Source organism: Dermochelys coriacea, chromosome 7, assembly GCF_009764565.3.
Source record: "Dermochelys coriacea isolate rDerCor1 chromosome 7, rDerCor1.pri.v4, whole genome shotgun sequence".
NCBI lineage: Eukaryota > Metazoa > Chordata > Testudines > Dermochelyidae > Dermochelys > Dermochelys coriacea.
The window spans coordinates 58,939,662-58,964,485 of record NC_050074.1 but is presented as its reverse complement, the minus strand read 5'-3'; the positions used below and the strand labels follow the sequence as shown (position 1 = coordinate 58,964,485).

The following is a 24,824-nucleotide window of genomic DNA, read 5'->3' as shown; positions in this document are numbered from 1 at the left end:
TTTTTCCTTAGATCTGGAGGAGAGTGTTTGAGGGAACTACAGGACCTCAGACAGAGCAGTGCTGGTAGAGGCCAAGGGGAACTTGGCACTATCCAGTGGTCCCAACCTGTGCTCTTCATAGAGGAAATTGAATTGAAAGGGACTGTGGGACCACAAACCCCCACTCCAAGGGGAGCTGGGCTTCTGGACATAGAACAGAGAGCTGGGAAGGGGCTAAAGGAATAACTGACAGCAGGTAACAGTAGTAGGTTCTTAACTTCTATGCCAAGCAGCCCCTAGAGGAGAATGTGATACACTTATCCAAGGTGTTATGAGTACATTACAGGCACCAATGTTGCTGACAGTGGTATTGCAAGGATCATGGAGAGGGGATTCTGGATGCCAGGTTTCCTTTCCCCACAGGTTTCCCCTTCTCTCCCCTCCCCTCAGTGGTCACTGGCTGGCAACCCTTTGCCTGCCATCACAGCAGTATAAGCACCATCATTTTCACTGCTGTTAAGAACATAAAAATGGCTATACTGGGTCAGACCAAACATTCATCGAGCCCAGTATCCTGTCTTCCAACAGTGACCAATGCCAGGTGCCCCAGAGGGAATAAACAGGTCATCATCAAGTAATTCATTCCTTGTCGCTCATTCCCAGCTTCTGCCAAACAGGGGCTAGAGACACCATCCCTGCCCTTCCTGGCTAATAACCATTGATAGACCTATCCTCCATGAATTTATGTAGTTTGGGTTTTTTTGTGTGAGCCCTATTATAGTCTTGGCCTTCACAACATCCTTTAGCAAAGAGTTCCACAGGTTGACTGACTGTGCGAAGAAATACTTCCTTTTTTTTGTTTTAAACCTGCTCCCTATTAATGTCATTTGGTGACTCCTAGTTCTTGTGTTATGTAGAAGTAAATAACACTTCCTGATTTACTTTCTCCACGCCAGTCATGATTTTATAGACCTCAATCATATCTCCCCTTAGTCATCTCTTTTCCAAGCTGAAAAGTCCCTGTCTTTTTAATCTGTCCTCATAAGGCAGCCGTTCCATATCCCTAATAATTTTTGTTGCCCTTTCCTGAACCTTTTCCAATTCTAATATATCTTTTTTGAGATGGGGCCACCAGATCTGCATGCAGTATTCAAGATGTGGGCATACCATGGGTTTATATAGAGGCAATATGATATTTTCTATCTTAGTGTCTATCCCTTTCTTAATGATTCCCAACATTCTGTTTGCTTTTTTTTTGACTGCTGCTGCACATTAAGTGAATGTTTTCAGAGAACTATCCACAAAGACTCCAAGATCTTTCTTGAGTGGTAACAGCTGATTTACACTTCTCACACCTCCCTGCCATGTGTGCTCAGAATTAACCTGCTGAGAGTACAAACATAAGATGCAGTTGATGCGAGTTGTGCTGGTGGCTTTGGGCCGTGGAGATGGACTCAGACCCTTTTCACATAGGCCATTGACCAGTTCAGTCTGTTGCAGGATGAAGATTTAGCTAGTTGCTATTTTGTGGTTCTTCAGAGCATCGAGATATTTAAAGTCCAGCAGGTTTGACTAACGTGTGTTGGTCCTCTTCTTCCGTATAAACATCTGCTTAATAATCCCTTTTAGGAAGAGATTAGTGCTTTGTTGGTGGGATCTGGGAAAGTAACTGATAACATCCTGCTTCCTAAATGCATGTGGTAAGAATTATTTATGCTTCAATGAGACAAGGCTGCTTTTAAATTTGATTCCCAGAACAGCACCTACATTTGCACACTGAAAGGGGTTAAGTGACCAGAGGAGGAGTTTGCAAGGCAGAACTGATGTTAGATTAGAATCACTCACCCTTTAGGGGAGAGGTTTGTGTTGTGATCTGTCACTGACTGGAGTCTTGAACAGAGCTGGCTGGCTGGTCATTTCATGGAAAAATACTGATTTGTCAGAACTGAAACTCTTCATGGAAACAGGTAAAGTCTGACAAATTTCCTGACACAAAGAAATGGTAACTTTTTTTTTTAATGTGTTGGAATGTCTCCCTTTGACATTCTCTTTTTTAGAAAAAGTTTTGGGATTTTGGTTCAAAATGATTTTTTTAATCTCAAAATTCAACTTAATTTATTCTATCAAAGTTTTTTTTGTTTATAAAAGGAGAAGGTCAAAATCAAACATAATATTTCAAAATTATCTAAACAAAATATTTTGATTGACCAAACCAACTTCTTTCCTTTCCCGTGCCCCCTCCCAAACCAATTTTTTTCCTTCAGTTTGTTGGCCTGCAAAAGTTTGAGATCTTGACTTTGTCCCAGTTCAGGGTGGGAAAAAATGTTCCGAATATCAAATTTCTCAAAGGATGTGAAAAACGATTCCTGCCTGGTTCTAGGCTTGACTGTGGCCTGTCAGTATGGGGCACTGAAAATCTTGGGTCAATGTTGAACTCCTTACTTGAGCAAAACTCCCACTGGAGTCAGTGTAGCCCTTTGACTGCTGGGATTGGGAGTAAGGACTCCTGGATGTCTTTCTGGCTCTGCCATCCATTTGCTCCATAGCCCTAGGCATCAATACCCCCTGCCCCAACCCCCACACATGTACAATAGGGATGATAATACACTTATGCATCTGAAGAAGTGGTGTTTTACCCACGGACGTTTATGCCCAAATAAATCTGTTAGTCTTTAAGGTGCCACCAGACTCCTTGTTGTTTTTGTGGATACAGACTAACATGGCTACCCCCTGTTACAATACACTTATCAGTGTCACAGGGTGTGCTGAGAAGGAAGGAATGTTTGTAAAGTGCTTGGATGAAAGGCACTAGGAAAGGGCAAAAGATAAGTGACCCAAGGGTGGAGTATCACTGCGTGCTGTGACACACCAGTCCCTTTGTGATATCTATTTGGAGTTCTGCCTATATTGCAGGCTTGGAGGCAGGTGCTATAGCAGAGGTGGGCAAACTATGGCCCGTGGGCCACATCTGGCCTGCGGGACTGTCCTGCCCAGCCCCTGAGCTCCTGGCCCAGGAGGCTAGTCCCCAGCCCCTCCCCTGCTGTTCCCCCTCCCCAGGCGGGCACCGGGGCTGCGAACTCCTGCTGCTCTAAGCGGCATGGTAAGGGGGCGGTGGTGGCATGCAGCGGTGAGAAGGTTAGGTTGGGGGTTCCAGGGGGCAGTTAGGGGCAGGGGGGTCCTGAGAAGCAGTCAGGGGACAGGGAGCAGGGGGCAGTTGGATGGGGCAGAGGTTCTGGGGTGGTAAGGGGTCAGGAAGCTGGGGGGGTTGGATAGGGCATGGGAATCCCAGGGGGCTTGTCAGGGGGCAGGGGTGTGGATAGGGGTTGGGGCAGTTAGGGGACAGGGAGCGGGGGGGTTGGATGGGTCAGGGGTTCTGAGGGGGACAGTCAGGAGGTGGGAAGTGGGAGAGGGCGGAGGCCAGGCTGTTTGGGGGGCACAGGCTTCTCTACCCAGCCCTCCATACAGTTTTGTACCCTGATGTGGCCCTTGGGCCAAAAAGTTTGCCCTCCCCTGTGCTATAGGCATAGAATCATAGAAGTTTAGGGTTGGAAGAGACCTCAGAAGGTCATCTAGTCCAATCCCCTGCTCAAAGCAGGACCAACTATATCAGGGGTCTCAAACATGCGACTGGCAGAGTTATTTCCTGCAGCCTGCCATAGGAGCCAACTCCACCAGCAGCCAAGCTCCCCACCCCAACCCCACCCCCAGAGTGCGCTGTGTCCCCGCTTTTGGCGGCTCTTAGGATTTTCCAGGAGGGAGGGGGAGGAGCGGATAAGAGGTGGGGCCAGGGTGAGGATTTGTGGAAGGGGTTGGATAGGGGATGGGAAAGGGGTGGGAAGAAGTAGGGGAGGGGTGGAGCCTCATGGAAGGGGTGAAGTGGGGGTGGAGCCAGTGACGGGGGGGTGGCTTTAACCAATACTAATTCTAAAAGTAAATGCGTGTTTTGTTTGAGTGAGGTGCATTACTGAGTGTTTATATTTTATTAAAACCCCTCTTCACATTACAGTTTTAAAAAAGTTAATAAATTGACTTTTAATAGCATACTATATTCTTTTTTTTTTTTTTTTCATTTTTGACTATACTTTTGTATCATTGTATGAAAAGGTTTCAGTGATGCAGCCCTTGGGCCAATGTACTAGTTCTCATGTGGCCCTCATGGTGACTTGAGTTTGAGATTCCTGAACTAAATCATCCCAGCCAGGACTTTGTCAAGCTGGGCCTTAAAAACCTCTCAGGATGGTGATTCCACCTCCTCCCTAGGTAACCCATTCCAGTGCTTCATCACTCTCCTAGTGAAATAGTTTTTTCTAATATCCAACCTAGACCTCCTCCACTGCAACTTGAGACCATTGGTCCTTGTTCTGTCATCTGCCACCACTGAGAACAGCTGAGCTCCATCCTCTTTGGACCACCCCTTCAGGTAGTTGAAGGCTGCTATCAAATTCCCCCTCACTCTTCTCTTCTGCAGACTAAATAAATCCAGTTCCCTCAGCCTCTCCTCATAAATCATGTGCCCCAGCCTCCTAATCATTTTTGTTGCCCTCTGCTGGACTCTCTCCAATTTGTCCACATACTTTCTGAAGTAGGGGCTCCAAAACTGGACACAATACTCCAGATGTGGCCTCACCAGTGCCGAATAGAGGGAAATAATCACTTCCCTTGATCTGCTGGCAGTGCTCCTACTAATGGAGCCCAATATGCTGTTAGCCTTCTTGGCAACAAGGGCACACTGTTGACTCATATTCAGCTTCTCATCCACTGTAATCCCCAGGTCCTTTTCTGCAGAACTGCCTCTTAGCCATTCAGTCCCCAGCCAGTAGCAGTGCGTAGGATTCTTCCATCCTAAATGCAGGACTCTGCACTTGTCCTTGTTGAACCTCATCAGATTTTTTTTGCCCAATCCTCCAATTTGTTTAGGTCACTCTGGACTTTATCCCTACCCTCCAGCATATTTACCTCTCCTCACAGTTTAGTGAACTTGCTGAAGGTACAATCCATCCCATCATCTAGATCATCATGAAGATGTTGAACAAAACTGGCCCCAAGACTGACTTCTGGGGCACTCCGCTGGATACCAGCTGCCAACTAGACATTGAGTTGTTGATCACTACCTGTTGAGTCCGACAATCTAGCCAGCTGTCTTTCCACCTTATAGTCCATTCATTCAATACATACTTTTTTAACTTGCTAGCAAGAATACTGTGGGAGACTGTATCAAAAGCATGCCAAGTGATGGACTCTGGAGGCTCCAGCCCTTGGTGGAGTCCCACTAAAGACTTTCATCTCCCCCAGGAATGTGTGCAAATATACAAACATCAGCCTTAGAAGTTAACCTAGAAAAGTGGTTCTCAACCTGTTCACCATTGTGGGCCACATATGCAGCTTCCTGTGTTGTTGTGAGCCACATCATATATATATATATGTATATATACTACCTGTGTGGCCATGAGGATGTCACATGGGCTGCAGCTGTGTGCTGATTGGGCTGCAAGTGGCCCATGTGTTGAGAATCACTGCCCTAGAATTTCCAAAGTTTGTTTCTAGTAGAGAGTCCAAAAGATGGAGACAGAACTGCTGCTTCAGGCTCCTTGGGCTAGTCGATCCTTTTCCAGCATCTCAGCTGTGAGACAGCTGGATCCACCATCTGGGAATTCTTGATTTGTACTTTCCCGTCTCATGCCTGAATGTCTTCCCCATTGCTGAGATTCTTACATCTCAGGACTATGCTACTTGCTCCTCTCCCCTGCTTGGTTCTTCTACCTCCAAACTGTTGTTCTGGAAGTTCTGCCTGTCATTCTGTGGAGGGCCCCTTCAATATAGATCACATCTGTAGTGGTCAACTTTTGCTACATATTCATTGCCTTGCACCCCCTGCAATATTTGCAGCCCCTGCAGTGTCTGTGCATTGCTTTGACCTTGACTTCTCTAGTGTAACTATAAAGCAACACATGTAGTTTAAAATAATAATAATAACTCTACCAAAATCAGGCATACCACTGCACAGGCTTCTCCCCCTGGGGAGAGGCTGAGAGGACAAACCGCAGGTGGCAGATGTGTAGAAATGTTTCTTAAGGAAGTGGGGAAGGTGCTCAGATGGTTGGTGATTGCGGGATAAGAACTTTTATAGAATAGAGTAAGGGTGATCATGTAGTTCTCAACCTCACAGGGGAGTGCTGGGAATGAATGTTTCCGAAGTGCCTGGATAAAAGGAGGTAGAGGAGTGCTAGATACTGATGTCAGTGCCCCATGTCACTGGGAGCTGTGGTGAACCAGATGTAGCCACCTTGCCTTCCACCACAGCCCACTCTATTATTTGTATTGTCATATCACCTCAAAGCTCCCATCATGAATGAAGACCCCATTGTGCTAGGCATTGTACAAAAACAGAACAGAAAGACAGTCCCTGTCCCCCAAAACTGAGGCTTTAACAGCAAAGACCGTATTTCTTTGAGCTATTTTTCTTCATCAACTGTTGTGCAAACACATTATTGTCTGCAAGCCATTACTGTCTGGCTTACGGAAAGTGGTTGATATTGTATGAGCTGAGTGTAACCTTGTTATGGGTTGAGTTAAAACCCTATTGAGATGGATAGGTATGAACTCACCCTTCAGTTAACATAACTGCAAGCATAAGCACTCACCTAAGACAAAAGATATGTCAAACTGCGGAGGGCTTTGGGTGGAGTATTGTTTGGGATAGGTGGGAAGGGAAGAGAGATCACACAGACAAGAGCACAGGGAGAAGCAACAAACGCAAACAGGGACCTGTAAGCACAGTGGGGAGAGACAGCTTTTGGGTCTAGTGTTAGTGAAAGAGGCTTGAAAGCTGGAAGAAACTGCTCATTCCATTCTAGGTTCCTTCTGCATTTGGAGACACAGGATTTTGTACATTCCTTGTAAATTAACAAGACTGCATCAAAGAAAATACCAAACTCCATATATTTCTCCTTCCTCCTGGAATGTCCCCAGGGCTCCCAACTTTGACTAGCCACTCATAAAAAAGGGGCAACACTATTTTAAAATATTTGCACTTGGTATTTCTAGAGCCTTCTTCACCCAGGAACCTCCAAGCATTGCACAAACACTAGTGACATAAGCCTTGCAAAACTCTTCCCAGGCAGGTAATTATAACTATCCTGCTATTAAAAATGGAGAAACTCAGGCACAGAAGGTTAAGTGAGTTCCTGCCAAGATCACACAATAAGCGATTGGCTGAACTGTAAAGGGAACCTTGTGGCTGTCTCCTGCTGTAACCATTAGAAAACACTTCTTTTCACTATCCGGGTATGTCTACATTGCAGTCCTGGGGTGTGATGTCAGCTCGTGCAGCCATACCCCTGCTAGCTTTAATCTAATTAGCTCCGGTCTAGAGCAGTGAAGCTGTGGCAGCATGGGCTGTCCAAGATTGCCCAGAACCCTGGATAACTATTTGTGGGACTAGTCCATGCCCTGCCACAGCTTTACTGCTCTGACACCAGAGATACCTAGCTTAGGTGTATGTACTCAAGCCGCAATACAGCGTCTTGCGCTGACACTTTAATTTCATAGTTTCTTTTATGGTGCTAAAAGGCTGAATGTGGAGCCGGCTAGCTACTGAACATTCTGCAGTCGGCCCAGTAGGAAATCCTTCTCCGAAGATGGTGCTGGCAGGAAAGGATCAACTCCGCTCCCCTCCTCTTTGCCCCTCCCCCCACCCCACCCCAACCTGACGGCTGGCTCTGAACACAAACTTCCTTGACAGTACTGCAGAGGCCTCAGTATTCATGATCTTGCAATAACAAAGGACAAAGCTGATGGAAGCTGGGCCCTGACCCATGGCATGTTGAATCCACTCCTGCTCAGCACCAAAAAAAAAAAAAAAAAAGAGAGAAGATGCAAAAATATTCTCAGTTATTGATTTTTTTTTCTTGCTAAAAAAAAAAAGGAATAATGTATTGAACCTGTCATCTGAAGGTGAAATGCAGCAGAACCTGCTGTCTATTGGAATGGATTATCATAAATAATCCATCATGACATAACTCAGTAGCTAGTATTCCCCTTCCTGTGCTTGCTTAACACATAATATTTACTTGCTTTATTTATCAATAAGTGACTAGTGTTCGATACCTGGCAGGAGCTTGCAACACTGCCCCCTGACCTGGAGGGAATAAAGTATTACCTCATTGCACTTCAGCCAATGGTATCTGCGTGGGTTAGAGATGGCTAGACTGAATGATGTTTGTTCAAAATAGGGCCAACAGCAGCTTTTGCAAAACTCTATTAGCAGTTTCCTCGCTGGAGGGAGAGGAAGTCAGTTCCTGGTAAAAGGAGGGGCTCAGAATAGAGGACACACAGATCTCGAGGGCTGGATTATTTTTATGGGGTACTGTGTTAGCTCCTGAGAGCCCCAGTCATGGAGCAGCACACGCGGAGTTAGGTGCTGTACAACCCCAAACCCAAAAGATGCTCCCTGCCCCAAAGAGCTTGTTATCTAGGAGTAGGACAAGAGCCAGCAGATTAACAGAGACGGGGGGAGTGCGAGGGAACAGTGGACAAGGGATGGGACTCTACTCCGATTCTGCTCTGTCCCAAAGAAGCTGGCTGTTTTTGCTAAATGATCAGTGTCAAAATGGCTACTATGCCTTAAATTGTCATCATTAGGTTTAAGTTAAACCCCTTATCATAAATGGGGCAGTTCACACCTCTTGGAGCTATTGTCTGGCTGAGCTGAAACACACAACCTGTACGTTTCTAGTGGCAACATCAGTTGAAAGGAAGGATGGTCCAGTGGTTAGAGCACTAGCCTGGGACTCAGGGAAACCTGGGTTCAGTTTCTTGCACTGTCCCAGACATCCTGTGTGATCTTGAACAGTCACTTAGCCTCTCAGTGCCTCAGCTCCTCATCTGTACATAGTAATAGCCCTTCCCTACCGAAGGGTTTGTCTTCACAGCAGAGTGAACTCCTAACTCTCCTTCCTGTCCACACACACAACCCTCTCACCTAAGTGTGATGGGGCTATAGGCTAAAGTTCAAGTGCTGCTTTCGCTCCGGCTGGTAACCCGCCGACTTTGCAGTGAGGACACATATCAGTGCTGGTAGTCCTCCATGCCTTCCCACAATTCTCCCTGGTGCCCACAGGGACAGAGAAGTTCTCCCACATATCACTGGGAAGGAATCAGAGTGGCTCAGCTCACAGCAGTGCTAAGATCCTTGGGATGTGCCCCCGGATGTCTTCGTGCCACACACGGGGCAGCTCAGCACCAGTGAGGATGCAGTCACTCGGCTTTGCACTGTGGCTGCTTACCCCTGGATGCTGATCACCCCAAGCTAACTCTGCAGAATAAAAGGCTGGGGGATTTCAAAGGAACCTAAGTGAGTTAGGTGCCAAAATCTCATTGCAATTCAAGGGGAACTGGGTGCATGACTTGCTTAGGTGCCTTTGAAAATCCCCTAGCCTTTTATTCTGCAGAGTTAGCTTGGGGTGATCAGCACCTAGGGGTAAGACTTGACTGGAGCCTGCACAGCTTGATCCCCCTGTAACTGAGAGGTGAATCAGGCTCTGTAAATTTATTTCATTTACTGGGAAGCCAGCAGTGGGGCCCCCAGAGCCCATGTGAGATAGTAACAGAGAAACTAACATGCTGCTTCAGTGGTGAGTCAGCAAATTCTTCCCTTGCTCTGGCACTTCAGGTGCCGTGAATTCCTGAACTTGATTTCAGGAGCCTCCGGATAAACAGTCATTCTGTCCTGACTGTTCCATGTTGCTAGAGAGAGTAGAGCACATCACTTGAGCAGGTGGGCTTTAGTTTTCATCTCTATCCCATTGGCTGTAGGCAGAAGGTCCTCCAGGAAAGAACATCTGCTGGATGATTTTACTTCTTGTCGGGTCTGGATTCTCAGTGGCGATTAGGGTAATGCATTTGAAGGCTTGTACATTGCAGCTAAGATTGAAGCCCCATCTCTGCATTCTGACTAATGCTAAAGGTGGAGTTTTGCCTCCCTGGGGACCAATGTGCCTGATTGTCCCCCGCCCCCCCCCAGCTTGTACCTTGTGCACTCTCTCTTTGCACAGGTATAAATGACATACCGTCAAACCAGCATTTGCACATCTGTTTTCCGCCCTCTTTCCCTGCGTTCAGTAGCATTTGTATAATATCACTATCCAAGCATTTGTGTGTATATTTCAGATCCTTTCTCCTTCTCTCTCATATTAAACTGGAAGCATTCTCTGTTTTCGTAAGTGGTTTTTTTTTTCACATTCTCACAGCTTGCCTCTTGTGTTCCATCCTTCTGGGCAAAGAGCAAACAGGTCCTTTAGATCCTTTTGTTTTGGGTGAAGAAGACACAAAACAAGGTGGAAAGGGTAAAATCTCTAGGAGAGAGCAAAGTATGTGTCTTCCTGGATCTGTAACAATCTGTGCTGAATGAAAAATCGCTACCGGTCTCTACAAACTACACTCAGTTATGTAACTAGTCTGACTAATTGAATAACTTTGTACACCGCAATGATCTTTGCTCACTACAGACTGGGTCCATATTTAAACAGATGACCCTGATGTACCTCACTTCCATTCACTTCAGGCATCCAGGCCCCTCTTAGTAATTTCTTTGTGTTTGTGGTCTTCCAAGGTGATAAATTCTCTTAAATTTGCTTTGGGGAAGTGCATCTGGGCTTCCACACTGAGTGGAGATGAAAACAGATGTTCGCAACATCTCAGCGATCAAATCCAAACACAAATACAGATGTGTAGATTGGAGTTTCCAGCCTCCTGAAATCTAATCTGAAGGAAATGCAATAGTTTATATAAAGGTTTAAGAGTTTTCTATAATGTTCGTGTCTTATATATTGTGTGAAATCTTTTCTTTAAGTCATTCAAAGGTAGGCTACAACCAAACAGTTGAAAATATCACTTGTTCATTGAATCATTTCCCCTTATGGCTCTCACCTTAAACAAAGACCACCTTACAAATAATGCACTAAACCAAATACTCCAGTAATACTAGACCAGAGTGCTGTAGGCCAGGAGATCTTAATGAAAATCAATTGTAATGAGTTTATTGATTCAAGCTAACTGTCTATGAAATTGTAGAAGATGACACTCTCAATTGATATTGCATGGCATTGATTTGCTTGATTCCAATGTCCTCAATTTAAATAGGTTCCCATTGATTGCATAGAACCTATATGGGAGCAGGTGAGTGCTCTGTGATGAACAAAGCCAGGGAGCTGAGGAGTGGGGCCTTCTACTAAAGGGGCTGCATCATGCCAGTTGTGAGGTGTGTGTGTGCGTGCACTTGGCCACTAGCAATAGGTGTGAGGCCGAAACAGGTGTGTTGGAAGAGGGGTGAGGGTTCAGGGACTATGACCCCATCATTTTTTACTGGCTGTAAGGGCAAGCGATGTGGGGGAGAGGCAGAGAGGAGTGAGCAGGGCGCAAGGCCTTGGGGAGGTGACCCCCCACTTTTAGGGACTTTCCATCTCCCCTTGGCCCAACAACACACGTCATGTACCACAGGCCATCACACAGCTAACTGAGTAGCAGCCTTCAGTCACACCTCACTCTCAGCCTCGCTGGCTCCTCTCTGAGGGCCTAGATGCAAAAGCCTCCATATGCCAGTGCCACTTCTAGTCCCAGGAGCCTTGTCAAGCTTTGTAGCTTTAAGGTCCCTCCTTCAGTGCTGTCACAGAGCTAACGTGCTAGATAGCTGGGTCAGCTCTGGTATGGCTATGGGGCACATTTGCTTGGGTCAATGGCCCATTGCAGGCTCTGCAGACAACAAAGTAGCTGTGGCTCCAGCTCGCTGCAGAGAGCATTGGGTTTGCGTTTCAGCAACCTCTGCATCTTGCAATTGGATTCTGATCTGTTTCCTGGAGAAGCTTAAGTCCTCTCTCTCGGTTACTGTGCAGATTTTTTGCATATGGCCACTTTAATTACATTGTTAATGAAAATGTGAAGAGCAAAACCTAATTAATTGGGGCTACTTAAGGAACTTACTGTATTTAGAACTCCAGAGCATGTTAAAGTATTTGCTGAGTCAGCTTGAGGAAGCTATAAAGAACCACACAGTTTGACTACTTCAGTTACCTTCTTCCTTATGCTCTGGTGGTCACTCCTCTAGACAGGCAAACACAACACCATTAAAAACACTATTGAATTGATTGAGGACATATTGGATTGATCGTGGAGTCAGGGATCTTAAATACTGCTGCGCCAAAGAAAGGTGACAACTCCCCCTAATCAATTGTGCAGTGATGTCCATGCAGGAAAGTTTTTCCTTGCTGATCTATATGGCGATCACTTTATTCTCTAAAGCATGAGATGTTATTTCCACTACCTTAGCTGTGTAGCCCTAATACATTGTTAGCTCATTTTAAAATTCTCACCCAAACAGCTTTGCCAACTTACAGATGAGGCTGCTAAGCACATGAAGCATTACACACCTTACTAGTACCCCCTCAGATACTTGAGGGCTGCATTTAAAATTCCTCTGGTGTAGACACAGCTAGGTCGATGGAAGAATGCTTCTGTCAATCTAGCTACTATTGTTCAGGAAGGTGGTGCTTCTACACTGGTAGCAAACCCCCTTCCATCCCTGGAGGTGCACCTACATTGCAGGATTATGCCAGCATAGGTACAGCACCATAGCTATGCCCGTGTAGTCCCTGTAGTGCAGATAGGGTCTAAGGCCTGGGCTACACTACTGGGGGAGGTTTGAATGAAGATACGCAACTTCAGCTACGCTATTCGCATAGCTGAAGTCGAAGTATCTTAGTTCGTCTTACCTGGCCATCCTCACGGCGGTGGCTCCCCCGTCAACTACGCTTACTCCTCCTGCCGAGGTGGAGTACAGGCATCAATTCAGGGATAGATTTATCGTGTCTAGATGAGACACGATAAATCAATCTCTGATAGATTGCTTACTACCTGCCGAAGACGACGTACCCTAAGGAAATTGAAAACAAATGTAAGGTGAACAGTTGACACCTACATCCAAGTCACATGCAGGTGCTGGTTAATAGAACAGTCCTCCCAAGTGCCCAAACACCCTTAACTCTTCCCTGCAGCAAGTCAGCTATTGAACTAATAACAAAAGGGGAGGGTAAAAAAGGGAAAATCTGAGCACTCAGCACAAAATTGAGGTGCTGAGAACAAAATTAATCAAGTAGCCAAAGGACATGAGAAGAAATTCTTGAATTGCCTCTACGCCAGCGCTAGGAGCCTGCATAACAAACATGAGAAATTTGAATGGCTCATTTATGAGCTTAAATTTGATCCATTTGGTAAGATTGAAACCTGGTAGGATGATTCCCATGACTGGAAAGTTAAAGCCAATGGTTACAAACCTATTTAGGAAGGATCAAGTGGGCAAAAGGGAAGGGGAAATTCCAGAAGACTGGCACAATACCAACTTTTTTCCAATATTTAAAACTGGTTAAAGGGATACCCTGGGTAATTATACCCCTATTAATCTGACATCAATCCTGGGCAAGATAATGAAGTGGCTGATATGGGACTGAATTAATAAAGAATTAAAGAAGGATAATATAATTAATGCCAATCAACATGGGTCAATGGATGAGATTACAGGGTTGGTTGATAAAGAGAATAGTGTTGGTGTAATAGACTCGTGTAAGGCTTTTGACTTGGTACAGCAAGATATTTTGATTAAAAAAAACGAACAATATAAAAGTAACATGGCACACATTAAATGGATTAAACACTAACTGGTAGGTCTCAACATGTGATTGTAAATGGGGACTCTACATGGAATGGGTGTGTTTCTAGTGGGTCCCGCAGGTAGTTACACTATTTAACATTTTTATTAATGAATTGGAAGAAAAAATAAAATCATCACTGATAAAGTTTGCAGATGACCCACAAATTGGGGGAGTGGTAAAGAGGACAGGTCACTGGTACAGAGAGATGGGCTCAAGCAAATAATATGCATTTTAATATGGCTAAGTGTATACATCTAAGCACAAAGGATGTTGGCCATATTTACACAATGCAGGATTCTATCCTGGGAAGCAGAAACTCTGGAAAAAAATTTGAGTCATGGTGGATGATCAGCTGAATATGAGCTCCCAGTGTGATGTGGCCAAAAGAGCTAATGTGCTCCTGGGAGATTAACAGTGGAATCTCAAGTAGGAGGAGAGAGGTTATTTTACCTCTGAATTTGGCAATGGTATGATTGCTGCAGGAATGCTGTGTGCAGGTTTGGTGTCCATAAATTGGAGAGGGGTCAGAGAAGAGCCACGAGAGTGATTAAAAGATTAGAAAACTTAGACTCAAGGAGCTCAATCACTATTAAGCAATCTATTTAGTTTAACAAAAAGAAGGGGAAGATCAAGCAGTTCCCCTGGAGTTTTAAACTACAAATGTCAGTTTAGTCCTTGATGAAATGTGTGTCCCTGGTAAAGCCAAAGGGTTTACTTCAACCAGCTGAATTCTTTAGAGACCTTTTGCAAAGTCGACTTAATTCAGTGTGAAGTAACTCTTGCCGATCGTACGCATGTGCGGGGTGATCTGGTTCCTCAATTTCATAAACATTGGGGGGGGGGAGGAAAAAAGTTAGTATTTCTTTTGTAAATATCCACCAGAGGGAGCTAGAAGATACTATGATGTCCAGCAGGCATGATAAGAGGATGGGGTAGTTAATGTAGACAAGGGAGCTAGTGGTGGTTAAGGATTCTTCAAAACATTACACATTCACGTCCCATCCTTTATGAAGCCCAGAAATTAATTTAAATCTGGTGAGATGGGCAACCCATCCTCCCCCAACTACATCTGAGGCTGGGATTTTGTGGCTATTTGAAGTGGATTCTGTCTGAAAGGAGCTTTTATCCTTTCTGGATATGTGAAAAGAATAAAAATCAGTAAGGATAGTGAAGCTCACCTTGCAAACCGCTCTGGAAGCACAATCTCCCATGGTGTTTTCCTGGAAGGCTTTTGGTGTGTACTAGACACTTGAAGGGATAATGAAACCACAGGGTCTTCCGCTTGCAAAACTGGGGACTGAGCAGATTGCAGAATGGCTGCCTGCTGGGCCACTGTACATGAGACGAGCAAGTTCCTGGGCCAGTGGAAAAGCTCCCCATTGTTACATGAGTAGGGGATGCTGTCAATCACGGAGCTTTCCAGGAAAGGATAATGAGGAAACCCCTTAGCTCGTGACCCTGCAGAGCAGAGTCCGGGCAGAACTGCAGTCGGGTAAGCCTGTTAAAAGTGCTATTGCTCTATACTTCCAATGATAAGCTACAGGCAGTGGCCTGGCTACTGGGTGGAGGCAATGACAGGCTTTACCATGGAGAACAACATTTTCATTAACAGTGGATTACACTGAGGAATTGCAAGAAAAAAATAGAGAAGGCCAGGACCTGCTGTGGTGAGATTCAGAGTCCTTTCTGGCCAATCACCTACTAGCCACATAGAAGAAGGTGCTGTGCAGCTTGCAGGGCCATGTACAAAGCGACCAACAAAATTTTGGCCACCTCCACTTCCTCTTTTCTCTGAAGGTGGCGTCCAGCCAGTCCCACGCCATGTGGCATCATGGTAGAGGCAGCAGCAAGCCGCCCAGAGAGCCACATGTGGTTACAGCAAAGGCAGATGCTTTACTATGAACAATTGAAACATGGCAAGAGTAGCCAGCATCGATTCTGTGAGAGCTACAGTCTCAATGCTAAGTGCCTCCCCACTCCAGAGTGACCGTGATCTTCTGAGATCCAGTGCGGCACATCAGCCAAATAAGGCAGAGGGGAGGTCAGAAGTCACCTCATGGCATCTTTGCTCTGGTCTCATGGCCAAGGACAGTCTGTGGCTGATTAACTGCTACCTTCAGTAGCCAGTAAGATCACACACAGACGTCTCTGCTGAAATAGCCTGTAGTGGTTTCCTGTCAGAGCGCCCGTGCATCTGGGAACGCGAGGAAAGGCACAGGTGTCTGTTAGAATGCTTCCTCTTCCGACTGGCTGGCCACCGTCTTGTGTGCGTCCAGGCCACCTCGGGAAACTTGTGTGACGGCACAGCTCATCCTCTAGAGCACAAGACTGGTTGGGTACATGGTAACTGAACAGGAAACACATAAAACTGCATGGCCTCTGGTATTTGCAGTGTTGTTGTAGCTGTATCAATCCCAGGATATCAGAGAGACTAGATGGGGGAGGTCATATCTTTTTATTGGACCACTATCTGTTGGTGAGAGAGACAAGCTTTCAAGCCACTATGGCGATGTGTGACTCTTGCCTTTGGGGAGGCTGGGTGCAAGCAGTGGACACTCCCTAGAAGTGGGGGGGGGCCATGCCCCCTGCTCCACCCTGAGATCTCTTTCCCTGGAAGCCTCACCCATGCTCAGTCTCTTTCCCTGGAAGCCTCCTCCCCTCTGAGGCCCTGCCCATGCTCTGCTCCCTCCTGCAAGGGCATCCCCCTCATTCACCATTCGTGTCTCTTCACTAGAGTCCTGAGCAGACACAAAATTTATGTTCATGGAGCTGCAGGGCTCTACTGGGAACCACAGCGGCGAAAGCAGCAGCATGTCGGGCTGACGCTCCCAGGAGCCAGCACCTTGTGCCAGCAGCTTCTCCGGCGTGACTGTACTGCCACCAGCCCTGCCCTCTGGGACAGGCACTCGGCTCCCTGGAAACTGTCTCTGCTCACGCTGGTGTGCACAAGCAGCTCGCACGCTCCCAGATAGGAGTCCCTTCCACACAGCAATCTGTGTCTCCTGGCCGCAAGCTGCTCGCACACAATAGCGTGACCAGGACAGCTGCCGGTGAGCCTGGTGCCTGCCCAGTGGGCAGGGGTAGGGGTGGTACAGCCACGCTGAGGGAGCAGCAACCAAATATGTTGCTGCTTTCACAGCTGCGGTTCCTGGTAAGAGCCTAGCAGCACTGCAGATATCCACATCTGCGGATATACCTTTTATATCTGCACAGGATTGTACTTGTCGCCCCCTCCCCAGAGCCCACCGGGGTGGAGAGTTGCAAGCGGCAGGTGGGGAAGGCCATGGAGGTAGGGGAGGAGTGGGGATGGGAAGAGGGCGAGCGAGGGCAGGGCCATGGCCCCAGCGCCCTTTCAGTGGCAGCGCTTCACAGGGAGGTGTGCTGCGTCATGTTTGATGTACCCGCCGCCCATGCAAGCCACACAACACTCTTCATGTTAGCTCAAAAGCTTGCCTCTCTCACCAACAGAAGTTGGTCTGATAAAAGAGATTCTCACCCACCTGGCCGCTGTCAGACTGGAATAGGTCACATATGCTGTACACAATCTCAATACTCCATTCAGAAAAAGGGAGCTGCTGGGAAACACAACTGGCTCCTATAGCTGGAAAAGCACCGTGTGTACATGGGAAGGAATGGACTCAGGTTAGTACTAGGGAAGGAAAATGACATGGGTAGTGAATAATAATTGCTATTGCTCTGTTCATAAAACCCAGAGGGAGCAGAAATGGAGAAGATCCCTGGGCACCAGATTGCGCTGTGCAGTATATTATGTTATCTGGTTCTCCAGTCTGGTTTTAAATAGCCTGAGCTATGAGACTCCTACCAGTTTCTGTGGGGGACTGTTCCATTCTGATAGGCCTCCCTGTCCAGAAGCTTTTCCTGAGATCCAGCCTAGATTTATCTTTTAATTCCACCCCATTCTACTTCTGTTACCCCTCTGCTTCATACCCTTCAAAGTGTTTTATACACCTCCACTGACTGAGCCTCCCGACCCCCCAGCAGGGGAGTCAGGGTCATCACTCCTCTTTCACTGAGAAGGGAAGTGACCTGCTTCCATAAGAAATAAAATGAGCAGTGGGGCTGACATGGAGGTGGTAGCTAGAGCCTGGATGGTCCCTAGCATGTGCAATACCATTAGAGCTGGTAATAGGGATGTGTCTGAATATTATCAACTCAGGGGTAGACTCCTGAAAAGCAGGTGTTCCCTCAAGGTAAAGAGAGCTGTGCGGGAGAAGCAACACTGCTAGGAGGATGAGCCATGGAGGGGAATGTAGTGAGGGCAGGGAATCAAGGGGGCATCCCAGCCCAGGAAGCCAGACTTGAGCAGTTGGACAAATGGGCTGAATTTAGAATGTTCTCTTCATACTCAAAATGGCGTCTCCTCCTGTGTTTGGTGCTTTGGTTTCATGCAGCGTGTGCTTGTGTTTCAGCCCGGTCGAAGAGCTTGGTGATGGGCGAGCAGACCGGGCTACCCTCCAGGCCATCGTCCCCTAGCCCACAGGATCGAGTGCTGAAGTCTGGCTGGCTGAAGAAGCAGAGGAGCATCATGAAGAACTGGCAGCAACGGTGGTTTGTGCTGCGTGGGGACCAGCTCTTCTACTATAAGGATGAGGAGGAAATCAAACCGCAGGTAAGGCCACACTGTGATACTGTGCACTGGCCCTGGTCCCAGAGGTATGAGTGTGACCAGTCTTCCATTTTGAGACCTCTCTCAGAGCCCTTTCTGGTTACTCCCAGTGCTGCGAAGGCTCAACAGCAAGAGTGATAGCATAGCTAGGAGGCACTACTGGGGCTCTGCGGGGTGGTGATCATGGATACAGAGTGCCCAAGGAATGCTGGGCAATTCCTCACTAACAAAGCAGGTCACCTTGTTAGCTCCGCTCCCTGGAGGCAGCAATCTGCCAAGTACCTAATGCTCTTAGGGCCTCCGACCAGACCCAAGGCAACTTGCACAGGGTGTCATTGCCAGAGTGTCACTGCCCACATGGGATGGAACGGGAGGGCAGACTAGTAAGAAGTGGCTCTGAGGGACAAACAGATTGGAGTTCCAGCTGGAGAGACCCCCTGCCACACACACACATGAAGGGATGAGGCCAGGAGGAAAGGAACTAAGCCTGGCAGTGGGAGGTAGGAGAAAGCACATCCACAGAGGGGGCTGCAGTTGTAATTGGGATGGATGCTGGGGTGGGAACCAATGGAGGAGACGGGCACAATGGATCTGATCTGGAACATAGGAATAGCCAGAGGCAATCCGACCTGAGGTCCTTCTAGTCTAGTAGCCTGTATCCGGCAGTGCCCAGCACCAGCTGCTTCAGAGGAAAGTGCCAGAAACCCTGCAGTACTAGTTGTGAGAGATAATCTGCCCTCTGTCCAATGGGTGTCACCCTGGTCTCTAACAGTTGGCTTAAGCCCTGAAGCATGAGGTTTAATATCTCTTCCAAAATTCTTATGTGTAATGATTATAACAATGGATATTCTGAATATCAATATACATGTCCAATTGCTTTCTGAGTTTTGCTAAATTCTTGGCCTAAGAACTTCCTGTGGCAGTGAGTCTCACAGGCTAATTCCCTGTTACATGCAAAAGTATTTCCTTTTATTCCTCCAAACTCGGGACTGTTAGAAATCCAGATCTAAACCTTAAGCCCCCCCTCAGATGTAGAGGCAGTACCACCTTCAAGATGAAGCTATGGGATGGGACTCCGGAGAGCATAGCAGCACCCTCTGCATGGCTCACCAGCACCGTAAAGAGGCATGGGATCAGAAGACTGCTGCAAGTCAGACAGACCTGGTATACACCCCTGTCTTTCTTATCTTGCCCACTAACTGTTCCCAGACTTCTCAGTATTGCCTGGCAATGGAGCAGCCCTCCTACTGCATCACTAAGGTTTTTAAGTTTTCCAGGTGAATCTTTAGTTTTCTACCCTGCAGCTTTCCTGACGAGGAAGTCCAATTACATGGAATAGTGTGTTATTATTTATTATGGACTAATCTGAGCCATCTGGTTTCAATAAAAATATGCATTGATCACAGTTCAGAAACCACAGTAAATATTTGTTATCTGAATTCTCTTTAATGAAAGGGCTCCCAGCACAAGTTGTAATTGTTAAGGGGTTCCTCTGTTAAACATCTGGATCTGATGGGTCTGTTAAACAGCTGCTGATGTCTTATGAGTCTTGATTTAGATATAATTTCGTCAGTATTGTCCATATAGTCTGTATTGTTTCTGCCCTTATTTTTCATTGATATCAATCCCTAGCCCTTCTCCTGTGCTAACCCCTCTGTCTCTCTAGATTCTTATATGGTGCCTAGCCTCATAGTATAGGTCAGAGAAGCGGGATTTGTGTTGTGCTCTGAAATGGCTAATGTTCATCTCACTAGGTAGCGTAGGTACTTATCAGGGCCTGGTACTAAATACACAATAATATTTTTATCCTCTCACTCTATGATGCAGGGGTATTAGCCTCATTATACAGCTGGGGAACTGAGGCCCAGAGAGATTAAGTGAATTGACTAAGGCACATAGGGAGTCTGTAGCAGATCAGGGAATTGAACCTAGGTTTCCCAAATCCCAGATTAGCACCCTCACCACTGCACCACCCTTCCTGTTGACACCCTGTCTCCTCTCTTCTGGGAGTGAGTTCAGTTGCAGGAGCTGATCACTGTGAGAGCTCTGTGTCCTACACACAGGAACTTTGCTCTTGGGGCTGACAGTTTTAGAGGATGGCAGCTGTCCTGGGTAGTTCCAATCATACAGAGTGAAACCACCTCCCCCTTAAGTAACCTAGCCCCCAGACCCATGGAGAACTTTGAAGGTGAGGCACGAAACCTGGACTATGTCCCAGCAGTAATATTTTGCATAAGAACAGGCTCTTTAGCAGTTCACTGGTTCTTGTTGTTTATTCCGTGCCTGGAATTCTAGAGCAATGGAAGTTAGGCTCCAAGGAACAATATCTATAACAGGAAATCTCTCTCCTACAGGGGAAGGCCCCTTGGGGTCACCACCCCTCCCACTGACACAAAACAGACTTTCACCCTACAAGACTCTCCCACTCAACACTCTAGTCTCCATCAGCTCTTGTCTGCAGACTGGCTGATGAAAAGCCATGATGGATGAAGGTCATGCTGTCAAAGGGCCTTAAACACACATGGATATGCCGTTGTGTTAAGAGCTGCGAACAACACATTTATGCTTCAATTCTTTCCACCTCAGTCATGCTGCTCCCTGAAAAACACAGGCTGGAATCACTTACTCTGGCACAGGTTTGTGTGTGTGAATCCTTGTATTTGTTATCTTCTGAGTTTCTTGGAGGTCTCCATCCTAGTACTGACCAGGTATGACTAGGCTTAGTTTGTGGTCACAGTCCAAGATGGCTTTAGACTTCTCCCAGTCCAGCTCTTCATTGTTGGGAGCTCAGAGTTTCAGGTTCTTGCTAACAGTGATATGATCTTAACTAGTTGAGGGATGGCTCAGCTGGTTCCGTGGCCAGAGAGCGCACCACATGCAGTAGTAACCTTGCAAAAATTGTTCTGGCTTGACTCCATGTGTCTGGGATGAAATTCCAGAAACCTTAAGGGAACAAGATGTGCTGGGAGTCTACACTACATTGTCTTAAAAAGTGCTTCTACTTTCTATTTTTGGGTGCCACTTGAGTTCTTCTGGAAGGTAGTGTGTGTTGTGATTAAAGAAGGGTGCTTGTACTCAGGACTCCTGAGTACCTGGCTCCGGTGCTGTGTCACTTTGTGATCACAGCCAAGTCACTTAGGCCAGGGATTTGTAAAGATATTTAGGCATTGCTCTGCTCAGCATTGCAACCCCTCACTAAGTTTGTTTAAATACTTCTACAAACCTAGCCCTTGGGATCCTATTGCATCTTAGGAGTTACAAAACTACCTTTCAAATCTAGACCTTACCCTTTCTGTGTATCAGTTATCCCTATTTTACAGACGAAGAAATTAATAATTGTCCACCTCGGAGACTGCAATAACACATGTTACAGTATTTTGCAATCCTGGATGACTGAGGCCATGTTTACATTAGTGAGCTTACAGTGGGATAGCTGAATGATGCACCTGTGCTACTGTAAGATCGCTCATGTAGCTGCTCTAAGCCAACAGGAGAGCTCTCTCCTATCGACATAATAAAATCACCTTCGCAAGTGGCTGTAGCTCTGTCAGTGGCAGAAGGACTTGTGCTGACATTGCGTTTCTGTTGGTGTAACTTATGTCGCTCGGGTGTGTTATGTCGTGGATGGGGCCAGGAGCAGGAGACGAGAGCAGGGGCCAGGAGCCAAGACCAGGGGCTGATGCCTGCAGCAGGGATGTGGCTGGGGCCAGCATCAGAGCAGTACTGGGAGCAGATCGGGACTGGGTGGTGCTCCCTTCCTGCCCTGTTGTGGGGGCTGGCCTGGGCCCTGCTATGCTGGCCCATGCCCTACTGCAGGCCCATGCCCTGCTGGCACAAACCTTGCAGTTTGCAGACCACTGTCCTAGGGGATTGGGAGGATTCATTTGTTTGGAAAGCACTTTGAGATCATGGGGCAAAAGGTGCTAGAAAAGTTCCAAGTCCTGCTAAAGACAGTTCTGGCACCCAAGTAAGATTTGGGAGTGTCAGCATCTCAGGCTGATTTCTTCCTGTAGTATCAGTGCTAGCCAAGTGGTGTGTATCAGTAAATGATGTGTTTTTCCTGCTCTGCAGGCATCCGTTGGTCCTTTTTTTTTCTCTTTCTCCTCTTCCTCCGGTTGGCATGGGGGAGCCTCTTCTGGAACTTGAGGGCAGGAGGCAGGTGGGTGGAAAGGGGGTGGTGGATGTGGTGGGAGGTTTGGCGATGGAATTCAAAATCTCTCTCACTGTAGTTGCATCTCTGCTCTTCCAGATCCCTTGATGCTGACTTGCTTATCAGGTCCCCAAACCTCTGGATTGACAAGGTCTTATCCAAATCCTCATTGTCCTCAGTGCGGGGAAAGGCCTACTCAGCATTATCGCTGTCCCGCTGCCGGTTGATGAAGACGCCTCCTGTGGAAGGGGACTCTCCAGCTGCCATGTTGGTTCAGGACCTAAGGACCGTCATGCCAAGGCTGGGCAAATCTCAGCCTTTCTCTTTTATGTGCAGGCATCCAGCAAACCTGGAGAGTGGCATAACCCCTTAGCCGGGGGGCTCCCGCCAGCCCACGGCTCCTCTTGCGAGTTTGCAATGCTAGTGATTAACAGAGAAGGGAGTCTCGCCAAACTATCCAAGTTAATTAGGAGTTCTCCTAAAAGGAATGTTGGGGGAGTGAAAGGGAGTCCTGAGATAGCAGAGGTGGCTCATGGGAGTGTGCGTGTGTTAGGGAAGGTGGCCAGAGGCATGGAAGAAAGGACGTCAGGGAGAGGATGGTGAGAGAAGAATGTTAAGGAACTTAAGCAGGAGAAGAGAAATAGCTGGTGGTTATTTGGAAGGGGAAGGGGGAGTGAGAGAATGACTTAATAAAGTTAACTGAAGAAGGTCTACTTAATCATCTGATCTTCACTTTCCTGATTAATTGAATTCCTTTGAAGGACAACAGATGAATGCCGGAAACAGCTTTCCAAGGCACTCTGGTACTGCAAACTAGTGCTCAGGAAGTTCTAATTTGATATTTGCTGAACAGCTCTGGGGCTAGACTTGCCAGGGATACAGAGTTATAGATAATTAGTCACTGTGCAGATTTTCAAAGGACATATTGGGAACATGCTCAACTTCAAAATTGTATCCTGCTGGAAAACTCTGGTGGCTATTTGTGTGGTGGACGATATGTACTTGGAATAGTTCTCTTTACAAATCTCTCTTGTTACAGTATCTGCATCACTGCGTGTTGCTGGCCAAGCACCTTTTACTGATTGTGACAGGGTGTACCAGGCCCTTTCAGGCCTCCTGCTGAAGGCTTTCCAGTCCTACCACATCCTGCCCTTGGAAAAGGACTGTGAAGGTGGGTCCTCCAGGCCTGCCTAGAAAGGATGCAGGGAAGCAGCTAATCAGAGCGCAGCAGGTTCCCTTTAAAGGTGCTGCAGGGCCTGAGCAGGTTTATTGCTGGCTGGGACCAGAAGGGTGAGGAAGGACTGAAGGGCTGTGGGACTCTCCAGGTGAGGAGGCCTGGGAGAGACTCTGCTCAGGCAGGGAGCAGACTGAGAACCCTGCAGTACGGGTGAAGAGGAAGGGGCTCTGTGGAAGCAGCCCAGGGAATAACAGCAGCAATGGAGTTAAAGGAAGCATCAGGGGACTGCTAATTGTAAGCTCCCAGGATTGGGACTCAGAGTTGAAGGCAGGCCTGGGTCCCCCACCAGCCACTGGGGAAGTGGCTTAAGCCCCAAGGAAGGGATAAGATGCTCCCTTAAAGCCCAAGAAAGGGGCTTGCAGTTTAAAGAGGCCCAGGGATGGGTCTGAAGAGGGCCAACCATTCAGTGAACATTGTTACCCTGGAGGGGGTTTGTTTGTTCACATGTTGACTGTGTGCGATTTGGTTGGAGGGCTGAGCCACTGAAGACCCGTCTGATGAGAGCAACAGCCAACAGGAGAGCAAAGAAGAGCGAAAAGTTCAGGTTCATACCTGGCCAACAGGAAGTGCTCACATGAGGGGAGTGCACCCCATCATACTGATGCTTCCTAACAGGAAGTCTATTCTGACATAGTCTGAGACACAGGAAATGCAACTCCTCTCACTTCTAGGTCAGAGGTTCCCAAACTGTGGGGCGTGCCCCCCTGGGTGTGTGTGTGGAGGAACATGTAGGGGCTGGCCCAGGCCTTGCTCCCCGATCTGCCCCCAGATCCACTCTTGGCCCCAGCTACGGCTCCGTTCCTGGCCCCAGCCTTGCCCCCTGCTCCTGGGAGCCATGGCCCTGCTCCCGGTGCTGGTTCCCCGGGGTGGGGGATGCTGACAGAGTAAAGGGTGGGCACGACCATGAAAAGTTTGGGGACCACTGTTCTAGATCATTGGTGCCTGTCCACCCTTGATGAGAAACTCTGTAGAGAGCCATTGCACTATCAATGTTCTTCAGTGACCATTATTGAAAGATTTGAGTGGTTTTCAACCCAATTTCCAGGGAACAAGTGTCTGCATCAAAGTCGACAGTCGCTGCACGCACTAAGGCCTGAATGCATAAAAGGAATTAGGTGTTATGACAGGAAA

At 47.3% G+C, this 24,824-nt stretch overlaps 1 protein-coding gene across 1 annotated transcript in view; it reads left to right on the top strand.

Annotated features, from left to right (window-relative positions):
* Positions 1-24,824, top strand: part of ARHGAP22 (Rho GTPase activating protein 22) — a 235,807-nt gene that overhangs the window by 8,026 nt on the left and 202,957 nt on the right. The window contains 1 exon segment of the mRNA XM_043519482.1: positions 18,110-18,309. Coding sequence (XP_043375417.1) covers positions 18,110-18,309 — 200 coding nt within the window.